This window comes from Netta rufina (genome assembly GCF_964035555.1).
Source record: "Netta rufina genome assembly, chromosome: 7".
NCBI classification, from domain to species: domain Eukaryota; kingdom Metazoa; phylum Chordata; class Aves; order Anseriformes; family Anatidae; genus Netta; species Netta rufina.
The window spans coordinates 29,773,543-29,791,195 of NC_140130.1; the positions used below are offsets into that span (position 1 = coordinate 29,773,543).

Consider the following 17,653-nt stretch of genomic DNA (forward strand, 5'->3'; position numbering starts at 1 on the left):
TTCTGTATAATAATTGTCTTCCTGTGTGCTTTTAATATTTTTTATGATATTTTAGGAAAACACTCTACAGTTTCACAATGATATTTCTTTTCTTATATGTCTTGAATCTTTTCAGTCAAAATTGTAAATATCACATGCAGGGGGCATCAACACTTTTGTATTTTTTTATATAATACAATTACAGAACAATAATGATGAATCTAGAAATCTAAGCATCCTTATTCTGTCTTCAGGAGAACTTTTAATGAGGCTTTTTATAGGGAGAGTTATGACTTCTTAACACTTACAGCTTCGAATATATACCTTTCCTCTTTGGAAAAGGTATTGAAAATAATGAAGGGAAAAGTCCTTTAACAAAATAATAAACTTTTTGATCATATTTGAGTCTAGTACCCTAAACAGTGCTGTCATCAAATAGATATGCCTTGGTGGCTCTCTAATTGTATTTTATATTTGTGCAATTTATTATCAAAGTATAAAAGCCAAACTGAAAAAACAGCACAGAGAGCAAAAAGAATGAGGGGAAATCATTATTAAAAAAAAAAAAAAAAAAAAGCTGTTGAAATAATGTGAATCTTTTGATTTGGCAGGCTGCTGAAATACAGATTTTGTTGGCAGTTGTTTTTCCCCAAATTCACTAATATGCCATAATTTTAATGAAGGAGACTTTTCTTGATTAACATAAAATTTTAAATAATTTTTATAAATCAGCAAAATCATTGCAAAAGCTGAAGTGAAAGCGCATCTATTTTCAAGCAGAAACAATATATTTAATTTCTAATTCTTTTTGAATGTTTCTGCAGAAAATATTAAATTCTATATGTCATAATGTGTCTGGAAATTTCATGGAAATAATGCTTTTTTTTTTTCCCTTTATATATATATGTATATATATACATGTACAACAACACTTGTTGGGAGAAATATAGAGTATTTCACCCATGAAGGGCAAAACCATAAGATTATTTGAAATATGAAAGTCTTTTCCATGAGTAAAAGAAACATAATCACACTTTATGGGTGTGATGTTCTATTTATTCTATGGAGATTAATTTCAGTTTATGTTAGATTAAACCTCTTTGATTGTAAATCTTCTTTATTTGCTCCTTCAAAGAGGTGAAAGGAAGAACTGCTGAGAGTTAAAGTTCACATCTAGAGCTTTATTGTGTAATATATTACAGATTCCTTTTAAATGGTTCATTTCTGTTTGATATTGTATTGGCAGAATGAAATTTGGATGTCAGTCTTCCAGAGAGTATCCTGATGTATACTATAGCAATTTTCCTTTTAAAGTTGTATATACAGGCTGTTTGCATAATTGAGCATCCATTCATACTTCACATTAGTAGCTTCTGGTATGGGTCCTGGTATATTAAATATGAAAAGACAGCTTTGTGTGCATGTGTGTGTGTATAAATCATTCATGCATGTAGTAAAATGTACAACATATACATGTGTGCATTTATACATTATATAATGTTAACTATTTAATAATTATTTAATAACCATAGAATATCCTGATTTAGAAAAGACCCAAAAGGGTCATCGAGTCCAACTCCAGCTTGTAGGTTTTAAAAACCTATATTCTTTATAACATTTAGGCATATATACACTATTGGAGGGAAAAAAAGTAAACAAACAAACAAACAAACAAAAAAAAACCACTTCATTTTTCATAAATATATTCCCTGTATGGACACATTTCTTTCCTCCTTCCAAAATGAAATTTTGATATTTCATTGCACAGCAAAGACCAATAAAGCAAAAACGAATAAACCTGTTCTTTGTTGGGGCAGTTGTCAGGGAATGGCTTCAAACCATTATAGGAGTTTATGTCTGGAAGATGAGGAATTAAGCTGCTTTTCTGCATTCAATATGAATTAATAAGCAATTGAAAGAATGATGTGGTAGCTGTTCTTACTAATTAACTAATATTTATTATAGTGGTATTTAATTGATGCTGCTTACTTTAACTAAAATATAAGTTCTATAAAAAGCAGTAGATATTGATATTTTAAGCTCCCTGGTGTCAGTTATGCATTCTGTACTTAAATTGCAGGGCTTTATTAATAGCAATATTGAAGTTTTAGTGTATTATTTAATTTTGTTCTTCCTCCTTCTCAACAAAATAATTTTGGTTACATTTTCAATAGTCTGTTTAAATGCACTTCTCTACAGCTTTTTCACAGTATGCTCTTGACAGTATGTTGCTTCTAAGGCTCATTTCCCTTTCTTTCATGTATTTCTTTTAACTTCTATAGAGCAGTCCAAATGTTTTATGCCACAACAAGATCCAGTGCTTCTAAGGGGACTGGTCTGAGATCCCTGTGGCATAGGGATACGGCTTTAATTTGTCCATCACATTTATTTTATCTCCTCTGTAATGCTACAGATCTGTGCTTCCAAAGCCAGTCTCAAAATAGAAAGGCTACTCCCATCAAAAATGTTTACTATGGCCAATGGGCCACCTAAAGGAAGTGAGCATCTTTTACTTTGGAAGAAAATTCTTATTACTTCCAAAGCAAGTTGCACTCCACATGCAAAGTAGCTCGAGCGTCTCAGCCTGTGCATTTAATCCTTTGGTCATAATTTGTTTTATGCACAGGCATGCATTGTGGTCCTGTGTGTTAGTGTTTGGGTGAACTAGTCCATGAATACCTATACTGTGCTGCCCCACTCGATATAGGTGATTCATCTGGGTTGAAGTATTTGAGCAGAGACAGTTCATAGATATTTCTTTATTTTTTGTTGTTGTTTATATTGCTTTTTATCTAAGTCATAAAACAACCACATTCTATAACTCCATTCTTCTCCCGTAATACCTACATAATTTTATTTTATATATATATAAAATATATATTTGCATATATTTCACAAGATATGTTTAATTAATTAATTATTTTATTTTATTTTATTTTTTTTGAGTGGACTTGCAATACTCATAAGTGGTCTAGATGGCTGTGGTGCAAACTTCTGGAGCATTTTAAAAAAAGATGTCATTGGGATCATTTAAACTTGTCTAATAATAGTAAGTTCATAATTATGTGACAGTAAGCTTGGATCATACATGTCTTCACTTATTTCTTGGTTGTTGTTTGGCTAGTCACTGAGAATTTCCAGAAAAAGAAAAAAGAGACACAAACCATATCAGAATCCAGCTGCAGCAGATCAATATAATCTCATGGTCACACTCAGGTCAGAGTTCAGGAAACACCTAAAAGCTAGTGCTACCTTTGTGGGGTTGGAATAAATTGTTTGATTTGGGATATCAGAAGCTTGAACATATACCCATATGATTAATGACTGCTCTCAAGAATGGGTTGGGAAATCCCATCTGATGGGCAGACACTGCTAGTAAAAGGAGTTGATTTCTTGAAGGGGATTTACTTTGATTCCTTGTTAAAATACAGCTGCTACAGAGGACATAGGCCAAAAAAAATGATGCTTGGATGAGATAATGCTAAAGGATTTAAAATTCTACACTCACCTGAGTACTGTTGATTCCAAAATCGCACATCAGGTTTGGAGATTAAAGCACTATCTGCCATTATTTTATTTACTCATTTATTTTTTTTTAATTTCTCATGTCTGAACATACTTCCTGTATAGGACAAAGTAGTGATGTGGTTACACGATATCTTTAAAACTAGGTTGTGTCTGAGATTATAGTAGTCTTCAAGGCAAGTTGCAATATTCCTGAGTTTTCCAGGCACCTTTCTTCTTTAGAGATGATTTCCTCAATTAAAAGGACTGCTCTGATACTAGGTGGAAATCCTCACAGAGGTTTGATGTTTTCTTGGTGTACAGTTGAAATCTGCACTGATGATACTGGATAGGTGGTAGGCTAACAACAATGAACACTCTACTGAAATGCAGGAATACAAAATCTTTAAAGCATTCTTTTAGGTTTACTTTTATATTTTATTTTTTTTTTTTAAATACATGTTGAATACTCAAATAAAGAGAAAAGCTTCTACCAGTAAACAACTGAGTTTCTCTACATTCGTATCCCTATTGTATAATCTGTCATCCTTTTCTCACATTAAAATAGCTACATATTAGCATGTTCTATACCTGCAGAGCTGCTCGTGGCAGTTACTTTGCTGTGTGAGCTGCAGAAAGGGTACACAGATTTTCAATCACCATATTTAAGAAGTTTAGCATATAGTAGAGAACAGTGATTTCATCTGACTCTCCGTATGTGCAGGTCTTCTTTAAACCATAAACTATGATATTTGCATTTTGCCCTTGTATTGTTTGTAAACCTTCATTTAAAACTTTGGTCAGTAATTTTATGAACTGCATCACTGTGCAGATGCTATTCCTGGTAATCAACCATGACACAGTAAAACAAATACAATGTGTGTCTCCTTTATCATGCATCCTTACCAGACATATGGCTCTGCCTGGGAGGACCAGATTAGACAAGGCAATATGTGTTTCCTTTTAACTGTTATTCTGTTTTTATAAGGTTGGTAGTTGTGGACACGTAAGAAGAGAATTTTAGGGGCAACTTAATGTGACTTTCATGAGATGCTTCAGGTAAGATTTACTTATGGAAATATATAGGTTTTCAGGGTTGCATCCAAAAATAGCATTTTAAGCTCTGTCATCTGGATAAGAATTAACCATGTAATTAGTTTCAAGTGAGCTTGAAAGGTGTTGCTTAACTTGTGCGAATTCCACCTGAGAGACAAATAAATAAAAACAAATTTGCATTTAAATGATTTTTGGTTATTTTTGAAGTTTTAAATACTATCTTAGATCATTTGCGTCATATTCAGACACTTTCATTTCCCAGTTCAGGAAGCAAGAACTGAAGGCTTGTACCCTTTGTATGGCTCTATGATTGGAAGGGTCACGGTTGAATTAAATTTCCCTTGGTTTCTTCTATTTCATGGAGAAACTGCAGAAGAAAAGTTGGTGCTTAGGAGCTATTGCCTTATTAAAACAACAGGGGAGGAAAATTCAAATCAGAATGGGGCATAGATCTAGGCTATAACAGGAAAAAATCCTGTTACATTTAAGTTTGTACAAAAATTAAATGAATGTAGGTGAAGAGGGAATGATTGCTCAGCTATTGGCCGAGCAATTGCAGAAAATGGCATTTGCATGGTACTGCTGGTATTAGTTACTTCTCAAGAGTACCTCTTACAACTAGCAAAAATAAGAGGAGAAATCTCCTAAATCTACTCAAATGGTAATGGTGGCTAATGGTAATATGGTCAGCATATTTCATTGCCTGTGGAAGCCTGATATTTCTTAGACCAGGAAAGAAGGTCTACTGCCTGATGTGTCTTGGCTCCGAAGGGTCAAGATTTCTTTTCATGAGCCCATACACTGTGCCCTACTGTTGACAGGAAGCTGAATATCTTTCTCCATCACCAGCCAAGGTGACTTTCCCTCCCAGTATGCACATTTTAATTTGGAACTATAACACTTCATTCCCAGAATCATTTAGAATTGTTACTTGTTGAAATACTACTTCTAATAGTGCTTATAAAAACTCTGTGAATTCAGAGGAATATAATTAGTCATTAAAAACATCAAAAAGTTTATACTGCTTTCATACATATCAGACCCCTAATACTATGTTTACACTACTTTGTGCTTCAGATAATCCTGTTGAAATCTTTGGAGCTGCTTTTCATGTATATTAGTTAACACAAGTAAGGATGGCTGAACCTGGCACATCATAATCATAAACACAATGTTCTTGTCAAGTACAATGAGAGAAATCAACTGCTGTGACAATAATTGCTATTCAAATTCATGGTTTTAGAAAAATAATTGTTCAATTATTTTTATTTTAGAATTGTACTTGCTTTATAACATATCAATTAAAATGTGCTCTATTTGCCAATAAAAAGGCAGTAAATAATATTTCATAAAAACAGCATATGTGATCTCTTAGGAAAATTCTACAATATTAATTTAATAACACAGACTTTGGTGATGCATTTTCCTTGTATTACATTAACAAGTTTTTTTCTTTTTTTTTTTTTTCCTGAATGCTATTAATTTTGGTTCATATTTCAAAATATCATAGTATGAAAGAGGAACATAAATATAGCGCAGGGGACACTGCTAAAATTAATGTTGGACTGTGAAATGTACATTTTTTTGCTCTAGTGAGATGGAGGGGCAGGAGGGTTCTGTAAGGATATTTAACTGTTGTCTCATCACAGCAAGGTCTAAGTAACTAAGCAACAGCTGTCTTGATAGTCCAACTCCTGTTTTCAAAAGAATACTTAGGAGGACTTACACATAGAAGTGTAAGTGTACATATATAGGCATATAAGTCTCACTAAGTGAGACTTCTATACACCTAAAAGAAAATAATTGTTGTCTGCTTATATATCTGTTAATAAGCAGTGTGGGCAAATAGGAGCTTATCTGTTGAGTGAAACAGTTGGTGCTGAGGACCAAGATTGACACTAAATATGTCTTTTTTTTTTTTTCACATTGGACTAGCTTGAGTTTAGATTTGTGGATGTCAAGTCCATTTGTGTCTAGACTGTGCATTACATATTTTCCAGTATAGCCTGGAAGCATCTTGAGCTCCAAGACTGTTCCACAGTCAAAATATAATGCTCCATAGCATGTGGTGACAGTCAGTAAAAAGTTCACTCCAGATCCACACTAAACCATTGTGGTGATCAAAATAGAATCCCACAGAATTTTTAATTTTAATGGATTTAACAGTATTTTAGATTTAAGGTAATGTGTGTGTGTGTGTGTTTAATATTTGCTTTTATCCAATATGGAAATATACACTCAGCTGTTATGCAAATTATGGCTTAAATAAGATTTTTTTTTTCACAGATTATTTAATACATTTTTGGACATTTTCATTTTTCTTTTATATATTATGTAAAAAGAGGATGAGAAAAGAAATAGTGAAGGATGGAACACTTTGTTTTGTTGTTTACTTTCCATTTATAACATAGTTTCTTGAAATATTTATATTTAACTAATGAAATAGTTCCTTTTACATCACTATAAAAGTTAGTAAATTATTTTCCCCTATATTTGTTCCAGTGATTTGAGTTTGTTTAAAAATGATCTACAGGTTTCATTCTAATTTGCAGATACCAAGCAGCAACACATCCACTAATACCCTTTACAGTCTGTACTGGTGATTAATCTTATTTTTTTGGTCTACCTCCTAATCACACAGAAAAGTATTTCTCAGTTCCAGAAAACACTGCCATCTCAGTCCTCAGCTAGGCCTTTGGACTGGGCTAAATATGTCTAAGTATGATGTCTTTTACTTTGTACATTTAACTTTTAATATGTATGTTGTTTAAATGGTTGTGCAGGCAGTAATTATTCCTTGTTATTTTCCTTTTCTGTGTTCTAATAAGTCTCTCCAGGAAGATACTGTGTAGCCTAGACTGTGCTGCTAGACCTATGTTATCCTATGGCCCCTTTCCTCTGTGTCAGACATAAACTACTTATCTTCAGGGTTTCCTCTTCAGTTTGTTCATTCTTTAATTGTTTATTGTCTCCTACTTAACACTGAGATGATAACTCCCAATCACCCTGTAAGCCATGGTGATAGACTGCTCATTTTCAAACTTGCATTTTTAACGTTTCATGTGGTTTGAACAGGCAACTCTGTGAAGCTATGTCATTACCTTCCTGCTGATCATTCCTTTGATCTAGAGACTACAAAATCCTGATAACACTTGGACCGCTATAGTTTTGCATGTCTTACCATAATAATTGTCTTATTGTGTAGATTTATATTCATAAATACATATTCATTCCATCTGTACTGTGGATCAACATTTCATAACCTATCTGCATTGCAAAGGCATCTGTCTATTTATTCTTTTTCAGTATATGTGACATTATGTACAATTATAATACAGAAAACAAATCATAATAATGCCTGAGTTTAATTCAACTTGTTCTGCTTCCAGGCTGTGGAATTATGTACTTACTATGTATTTCCATGCTAGATGAATGGGAGCCTTAGTATTTTCTCCCTGTGGAAACTCATACATGCCGTAAACTAGTCACCTCTTGATCTTTTTAAAAATTGAAATGATTGAGCTTATTAAAGCACTGTCAGTAAAATATTTTCTTAATATTTTAATTTATTGATTGATTGATTACTGTCTCTAGTCTTTCCATGTTGTCAACCTCCTTCAAAAAGCATGGACAAAAGAAGTTCTGTAATCAGAATTTCAATAACAAGTCTCACAGTATCTGTTTTGGCAGCACCAAAATAGTGATAAATTCATCTCCTAAGTGCTGCTCATTACTGTTCACCTGATCATTTTAACCTTTTAAGTTTCAGCATCCCAGCAGCAATTCATGCATTGGATTTATGCACTGACATCCCAGTGTTTTCTGCCTTGTTCTTTATTGCTTTTCTAATCTCTTCTAACATCCTGTTTGCTGTTTCAACTGCTACAAAACATTCAACTGACATATTCAAAGAACTATCTGCAATGACTTAAAGACTATTTTCTTGAGTGGCTAAATTAGACCTATCATTGTGTATGTGTATATGGAAGGGGTTTTATTATTTATTATTATTATTATTTTTTTAATTTATTTATTGTGCAGATTGCCTTCAGTTCATTGGCACTGAATTTCATTCTCTTATTTAACTGCCAAGTCATTCAATATTGTGAGATCCTTTGTAGTCAGCTTTAATTTTTATTGCTATTCTATTTCTGTTGCCATTATTTTTTATAAAACAAGACTGTTACCTCCCCACTGCCTAAATATAGCTTAGTTTGACAAAACTTATTTTCCATATGTCTTCTCTTCATTAACATTAATTTTGATTATTTCTTCTGACTTGTAGTGAGAAAAAAAATAAATGATTATTTGTGTAGAAAACAGAGGAAAAAGTCAAATACTTCACGTTTACTTGCCAGGAAAAGATTGCACACAAGTGAAAACATTGGACATTATCAACCCTGTAATTTCCAAATTATTTATTATTATTTTATGTGTGTTTTTAAAACACTTGTTTCTGATTTTGCAGATAACATAAAAGATGTTTTGACTGATGATAGGAAAGTTAGATGTGTGACCCAGCACCATGGATATACAGATTACAGCAGGAATCTGCATCTGTGGCAGCTAATAGATAAATTGTATGGTATATGGAAGGGAAAACTTTCCTGGGAAAGATCATTTTTAAGCTGTTATTTGTCCAGAAAAAAACTGAAAAGGAGTTGCTGCAAAGGTGGTTTACTCTGCAGGACAGCAGGGTTTCTTTGTTCTACTTTTCCCTGGACACCAAATAAAAATTCATAGTCAACTTGTGATTGCTTTCAAAGAAGACTAGAGAAAGGCAAACAGCCAAAGATAAATTTTAAAAAGTGAAAAAAAGTGAAATCAGAGTGCACAAACTGAAGTAATACATTAAACAAAATGGTGAATATTCTCTGATGATTACTTTCTGTCATAAAATAGTGTGTGCTTCTCAGATATTTTGTCATAAAATCTCTTAAGAGAAACTCTTTTAGTAAGAAATACTGTGTTAGTAAGATGGTGCATCAATTAAAATGTTCTTACTGCATTAGTTCCTGTCAGTGAAGACCCATGTAGAAAGATGATTTACACTGAGTTTCATTAAAGTGTAAGGTTGAAATTTCTCTTCAGAATTCCCTAAGGTTCTTGAACCAGCACTTGCCCTCTCAAGTCTTTTTATTATAGATCGCTAACTCTTCCACAATTTCCTGTTCAAAGGATGATTTTTAGATAGGCTGAACTGTTCTGATCTATTGATCAAAACCAATCAAAATTCCAACTACCTTTGTTTTTCAGAAAATCTGTGCCAAGAACCAATAAAAGCACAACACCATATTTAAGATAGTCCTACTAGGAGAGAGGCAGAATATATCTTCCTTTTCCATAAAAATCCCTAGGTCCCAAAGTGCATTAAAAACTGCTAAAGGAAATGCTGGTGGTTGACTTTGGGTTTTAAGAGGAAAGTCAAACTTTACATTTAGAAATAGATCCTTTAACCATTTTTTTCCTTTCAGGTTCAGAATTATCAGCCTTCTTGGAACTAAACAGACAGAATTAAGTCTCTTACATAAAAACAAAAACACACACACAAAAAAACAACCTGTTAATTTTAATTATATAATTGATCGTTTTTCGTCCAAATCACTTAATATGTATGGTACTTTCCTCTTTCAAACCTAGCCTTACTCTGACATCCTTTCTCAAGGGTGTTCAAATAAATTGATAAAAATAATTTAGAAGCTAATAATTTAGAAGGTAGTGAAAAGAGTTGTAAGTGAAGAATATGTGGATAGAAATCTGTATTGATTTGCATTACCATCATTATTGATTTGCATAACCATCACAGAGTCACAGAATTGGAAGGGGTTGGAAGGGACCTTGAAAGATCATCAGGTCCAAACCCCTTGCCAAAGCAGGTTCCTTAGAGCAGGCTGCCCAGGTAGGCATCCAGATGGGCCTTGAATATCTCCAGAGAAGGAGACTCCACAACCTCCCTGGGCAGCTAGTTCCAGTGCTCCATCACCCTCACCATGAAGAAGTTCTTTCGCATGTTGGTGCGGAACTTCCTGTGCTGTCTTGTGGCCAAGGTGAGCTTGTGTTATGGAAACTGAGTTTTGAACATACTTGGAGCAATGGTATTCTTTATTGTGAAATACATAGCAGTACAGCTGATTCTTGGTTGCTTGCAGACCAAGGAATGATTGCGTGCTTTATTCCATTATCTTAATGGAGACATTATACTACAGTTACCATAAACTGTTTTCTAACAGTCTTAATATCATGGAGAAATATTGAATGACGTGACCTGTTCCTCCTGGAGATATATTTTAAGGTCATAATTTCAATTCTGTTTACAACATGAAGTAGGGAAATATTGGTATTCCTGTACGGATAAGAACTTACATACCAAGAAAGAACTTTTTATCAATTTTTGCTATATTTCACCCTTTTTCCATCTGGTGATCTTGGAACTTGCAGCGTGAGACTGTTGAGACTGTTATGGGTACGTGGACTGTTGAATGTTATAATGGAGCTTATCCCACACTAATGGAGACAATAGTACTTCATGAAGTTAATTACAGTATCATAGGGGTGCATCCTCTTTTAACTTTGAACCTGGATGGTTGACAGTTTTTTTGTCATCCTGGTATAGTTCAGTTTTCCTCTATTTTTGTATTTTTTTTTCCATGCTTAAATGTGTTTTCATTACCTTTGATATCCTAAGAATTTAAGCTCTTTCACAGACAATTGTGTTACAACTATTTTTTTTAATATATATTTTTTTGTAATTGCAGTTGTTTCTTATCCTTACTGCTGGTAGCTGCTGTCGTTTGGAAAATCAAACAAACCTGTTGGGCTTCGCGACGGAGAGAGGTATTAATAATTTAAGATTATTGTGGTGGCATAACTTTCAGGATGAATTGAGAGCTTTGATGAAGAATCCCACTACCACTCTCCCCTATATACACAATTTAAATATCCCTCAACATTCTACTGACTTCCCCACCCTCACCCCTGGACTTTTTATGTTGAAGAAGAAAAAAACGTTGCTTTAAATTACAGAAATTGCTGAACTAGATTGTAGAAAGCTATTTTATTTTATTTATACTGGAATGAATATACTCTCAGTCTCAAAATGCTACGTTGGTAAGTTGATTGAACACAGGATTGGAGTGCAGTATCTCAAACTTTCCCGGGACGTTATTTGGTGCTGTTACTTTGCTGTGTCATTATAAAAAGTTATTGAAATGTATAGTAGGAGAAAGTTCTCTTTGCAAAGAGTTTATACTTATATTTTTTTGTCATTTTCATCTTTTTTTTTTTTTTTTTTAATTTCAAAACAAAATTCTAGTTCTATTGACATCAGTAGTTTTGTCATTAAAACCATAGCACAATTAAACCTCTTCAATAAATATTCACACATAAACCATATTATTATTATATTATTATAGTGTGTATAGTTATAGCTGTGTTGGAAAATTTGGACCAAATATTTGTTCTTATCTGTTTAACAAATGATTAGACTTAGATGAGGTTAAATTTAGGTTATGTATATTGCTACATGTATATGGCAAGATTCAGCTGACATATACTTGTTATAATTCATTTTATTCTCATAAATACAATAGGTATTTTTAGACAGATATTTTCCTTTGAAGCTTCTATTCTTGATAATTTTTGGAAAAAATACTTGCTTAGTGGTAGTATAATCCAAATAAATAAATAAATAAAAGCTGAGTCTTTCTCTAATAAGTAAGTTTTTCTTAGTATACTGGCACTATGAATGTTTAAATACTTTTTTTTTATTATTATTATTTTTATTTTTTTTTTTACTGTAGATCTACAGTGAATTTATATATGCTTTAGTATATATTGCTATAGCAAAAGAGCCAGGTAACTAGCACTTACAATTTTCCTTCACTGAAATTATAGTGCACTAATGCTCAGTCTTAGCTTTAAACTGGTGCTACAAAGAAAGACATATGTTATAGTAATTATTTATTTTTATTTTTTTCAGATTAATAACATAAAGCATGTTCTACGTCTAAGGACAAATGCTCATATATTTATTATTGTTTGCAAAGTGTAGATGAAATTTACCTTAAACTACAATATTCAGTTCAATTTATTAATATTTTATTGGAATTTGTCTCAATACTTAACTCATTAATAGTCCAGTGCAACAGTGTGTTGAGATGGAATGCAGCAATTCTTTGATATAATTTCTCATGTTAATCAGGTTGTGTTATTGACATGTTTAAGAATAAATATGAACATACAAATTTACAGGTTAAGGGTGTCTACTCTTATTTCCATGGTTACTCTTCTAGATGTTTGAAAATTTACATTTTTAATTTATTCTGTAGGCATCATCTTGTAAAGAACACATCGTTGTGAAAATTTTTTAAAAATATTTCCAAGTTTTATTTTCCTGATATTATAAAAAGTATTTCTAAGGCTTTATGAAAATTCATACAAGCTAATAAACACAGTATAGGTGTAAATCGGTTTCTTTGGAAGAGCAAAATAGAAAGAAATACTTTGGAATTGGATTAAAACTCTCAGATGTCCATACTTGAGTGCTGATCTTTATTTTTCCTCAAATATAGCCAGACGAACTTAGTTGTCTCTAATTCAGAAATGTTCGTTGTTTGATTTTAAAATGTCTTGAGTATGTATTTCCTCATATTTTAAAGGAGATAAGAAAAGGTGCCTACAGATTATGTTCATAAATGTTTAAGCAAATGGTCTGTATTTTCAATCCACTGTAGCACATCAGCAGTAGTTCATGTCAGATAATATTTGTTTGATAACTCTCCATATAATGGTTTCCTTTAATCTAGATCAGCAGACGTTTTTGTAGGTAGGATTTCTTCTAAGGCTGTGGAGTGAAGTGTGAATAAATTGTCCGAGTAACACACAAGTAGAAGGCCATCTATTATTGAAAAGAATCCTGAAGTACCTACTACTTTTAAAACTCACTGTTTTCGGCTGATGAGGTTTTCTTCTATTTTAGTCCTTGAAAGACAGGAATATTGATTCTTTAGATGTTTCCTTCAATATGGACACAAACTCCATTGAGACATTAAATATAAAAGAAACGCAAACAAATATGGAAAATGCTGTTAATAGCTATTAATATCTATTAATCAAGAACTCCCCATTTATTGTTCACCTCAGTCTGCTTTCCCCTAGAGAAGTAGAATCTTATTATCCAGTTCTTGTGATCTTTTAGTAGTGAATTTTATCGCGGTTGATGTAAGCAAATATGTTTAAGTTTTGGTAGACTTATATGTTTAGTTGAAAAATTGTGTTGTGTTTTGCCTTCTGGCTTTAATGCTTGACTAAACTTGGTCATTACTGTTTCCAAACTGAATGTAGCATAGCATCAGTCCAATACAAAGCAAGAACAAGTTGTTCCCATTGTGTTGTGGGAACATCTCAATTTTCTATGAATTTAGAATTTTTATCTCTGATTTCTTTCCTAATTTGTTGCCCATTGAGTGAAGATTTACATTCTGCTGCTCAGAGTACTGACAAAATCTTAGCAGTTCATTTGAATTTAGTCTTTATTACATATGACATTACTATATGTCTATGAAAAAATAAAATAAAATTGTTTCCCAAAGAACTTTAGTTGATGTTTGTTAACACTGAATTTAACTTCCTTTTTCCTACATCTATTTTTTCTTTCAATTTAATTAGCTGAGATCATTTTTGCATAAGCCATGTACTTGAAGTTTTTTTTTTTTTCCCATTCATAATAAAATTTTGCTTCTCAGCTTTTTCCTGCTTAAATTGCTGCCTTGTAAGATGTACTTTATCTTTTGAACATCTGAATTTATACTTTAACTCCTGGCTGAGTTTCTGTTCTTCATTCCTGCCTTCTGAAAGAGTAAGAAAGAACAGACAGACTCTCTCTCCCACCTTCTACCATCAAAGTTATTCACCTTGTGCATTGAAAGAAAATGGGAAGTATCATTATTTTATTTCATGGTTCTAAAAAGATCAATGAAACATTGCAGAAGAACATGAACAACCTCCTGCCTGGCATCCCTTGACACATTCCTCTACCCATCCCTCCAATGGATCAGTGATATTTTAAAAATGTTTTTAAGAAAGGACAGTGTTTTTAAGAAGTAGGATAGTAAAATATTCCTCATCTGAGAGAGCTTGATCCTTTGAGGGAATAGCACAAAATTTTATAAGCTGATTTCCCAAGCATTTTTCTTATGGCACTATCTTTCTTGAGAAACAAATCAGAGGAATGGGAACATTCTTATGTACCAAACTTAAGTTCCTACTTATAAAGCAGGATAAAATTTGCAGGCAAGCCTGGAAATTCATGTAGAAGTAGACAGAAGGTGAGAAATATTTGTCAAATAAATTGAAGGAGTCCCTAAGTATTTCAAGTTCAGGAGCAGCAAAGTATTTTTAGAACAGTCTAAAATAATGGCATAAAAAGATCAGATATGTATTCTAGGTTTTAATTGCTCATCCTTCTTTTCTTCCAAAGACTCACAAATCTTTCTAGCAGTACTTTTTTTTTTTTTTTTTTTTTTTTTTTTTTTTTCTGTGAAATTGCACTTGTTATTTCAGTGGATGAAAAAGTAAGACTTGTCATTTTCTTCCCAAAAGATTTGTTAGACCTCTTGCATTCTATACCCAGGAGCCCATCTGTGAAGTTTCAGTCTGACCCTGTTTTCCTTTAGACACACACACAGACACAGAAAAGTTGTATCACCCAGATTTACCAAATAAGAAAATTGAAGATAATGTTATTTGTTGTCTCTGCATGTTTCATATTTAAAGTGTTTGTTCAGTCTTCTGCTGAGAATTGTTGCAGGAGAATCTGTTTATAGAACATTGTACAGAAAAGCTTGACGGGTTGCCTGCCAGTTTTCATAGTGGCTTTGTCCCTTGAACTACTTTTGACTGAAAGACATCACACTACAGATGAAATTTGAATCCAAAGCAATTTCTCATTATCAGCGTTTTCTTTTTGCTCTCAGAAAAACTACACTGAGTGTAGTTTTACATAGAAAAACACATGTATGAGCTCATTAATAGATAGAGCTCATACATGGGATTGTAAGCCTCACATCTCCTATCTGAGGTATTATAGCAAATATTTGTCCTTCATAAGGTAAAGCAGCTGCTGATAAGATACACCATAAACTGTGCATTGAGCCAGATGTTTTAAGGGTTTGTTGTCATTAATCCAGAAACATGCAATCACTGATAAACATACAGATGTCCTCTTTCCGTTCCCTCCTCCCCAACAAACACAAAATATGTTTGTAGGACGTGTCCTATTTGTGTATATTAGATCAGACAATTAGTTAAAATGCAGTTTTATATTTTTTCTTATAAAAAACTTTTTTTTTTTTTTTTTTTACATATTATTATAATTACACAACAGAAAGTTCCTATATATCTTAAAAATAAGACTTGGAATCTTATTTGCTCTTGTAATACACTGTAAGTCTCTTGAGAAATGAGGAAGTAATGCACGATTGCACATTTATGTAAAAATGTTTGAAAGCATGGTATTATATGTGTAAAATGCTTGCCTAACTTTAAAGGTTAATATCATTCCTTTATTACAATTTTCATATTTATATATAGCATTTCATTATACAGTCAGCTGTGCACCATTTGCCTGTCTGAAAGAATAGCATATACAAGCATAAAAACATGGAATTATACAGAAAACTTGCTTTATACAGTGTGTGGGTGCCACACAACTTATTGCTTCATTTTATTAAATAAGATAATTTTGTTTGTTTGTTTGTTTTTTAAAAAAAGTCATTTCTAGCCTTAATTTTAATATCAAGGTAGTTTTATTGTCTTGAATATTCAAAGGTTCTTAAAAACACACAAATGATGCTGAAATAGAATACTTCTTAATAACAGTAACAATTCATGTAACAGCTCTATGCTCATTTCTATGGTAACCCTAATAAGAACAGGAAAGTTCAGTTATGTCAGTAGTACTAATGAATGCAGACAATATGTGAATTCCAGCTAGAACTGTTTTACTTTATATTGTAAGGTCACTTGCATTTTTAAAGTCTTCCTTTTATTAAGTGCAATAATGGCTTGTGGTGTATTTAATATTGCTTATGAAGTGCAATATGTTTAGCTTAGGAATATTAATACACATAGAACACAGTGTGTTCTTGAACATGAAGCAAAGGAGCAAAAGGAATACTTTGGTTCATCTATATGTTTTAATGTGGGTAAGGGACCACCAAAGATAGGTGGTCCTATAAAGAAAACAAGAAAATATTCTTATATATAATTAAAGTATCCCGATGTGTAATTTTATGCATGCATGTAGGTGTCTACAGGATTATATACTTTGTGTTTCAAAGGTAACCTCACAGATCACTTTTCTTTTTTGGTAGCTTCTTGTCTGTTGCTTAGCAAATATCTTACACATCTATATGTACTTAGTCATAGGCTGTGAGTAATCCTTCTGAAGTCAAAGAAGCTATTCATAGGACTAAAATCTCAATTTGTTATATTGCTCAAGCTCTTCTGAAATCAATAGAGCTATGACTGTTTATTTCAACTGAGGTTGTAGTTTTACTGAGGACAACTGGGGCATTTATTTTAGGCTGACTTTTTCTGCATTCTTTCCAACCTAAAATTTAGGTTCCTCTCTGAATGAACCTTTCAAGTGATATGCCTCGTTAGCTGGCACTAGCTCTTGCCTCAGGACTCACTCTGCAATCACTTTTGAGAGACACAAAAGCAGCTCATCCCACCCAATTCTTGTAGTGTTCATCTTTACACTGTGATTTAGTTGTGGGAGACTGACTATATAAAGGATCCAGTGAGTCAAATTGCCTTTATTTAGTGAGAGTTAATCTTTAATTTTTTAAAATTGAGGTTGTAATTATAATACTGTCACTTAATAAAAATAAGTGATTATTACCTGATTAATTCCAATAATAGCTCTGCTCAAATCATATTTATTCACTAGATAGAAAAATGTGAAATGGTACTAGTGGCAGACTCACTAATTGGAAAGGCTTATTTTGGAGTGAGCTACACAAAGTTGATCTAACATAGATATCTTAATAAAATGTACAGTTCTAGGAGGCTTTTGTGAACAACTATCATATAAGACTAGGGGCTGAGTTTG

General features: G+C 32.6%; 1 protein-coding gene across 1 annotated transcript in view; it reads left to right on the forward strand.

The window, feature by feature from the left end:
- ATRNL1 (attractin like 1) overlaps nt 1-17,653 on the forward strand; it is a gene marked incomplete at both ends in the record, with an annotated part of 490,387 nt that overhangs the window by 260,009 nt on the left and 212,725 nt on the right. The window contains one exon of the mRNA XM_084290483.1: nt 11,295-11,373. Within this exon, the coding sequence (XP_084146609.1) occupies nt 11,295-11,373 (79 nt within the window). The remainder of the gene's footprint in view (nt 1-11,294; nt 11,374-17,653) is intronic.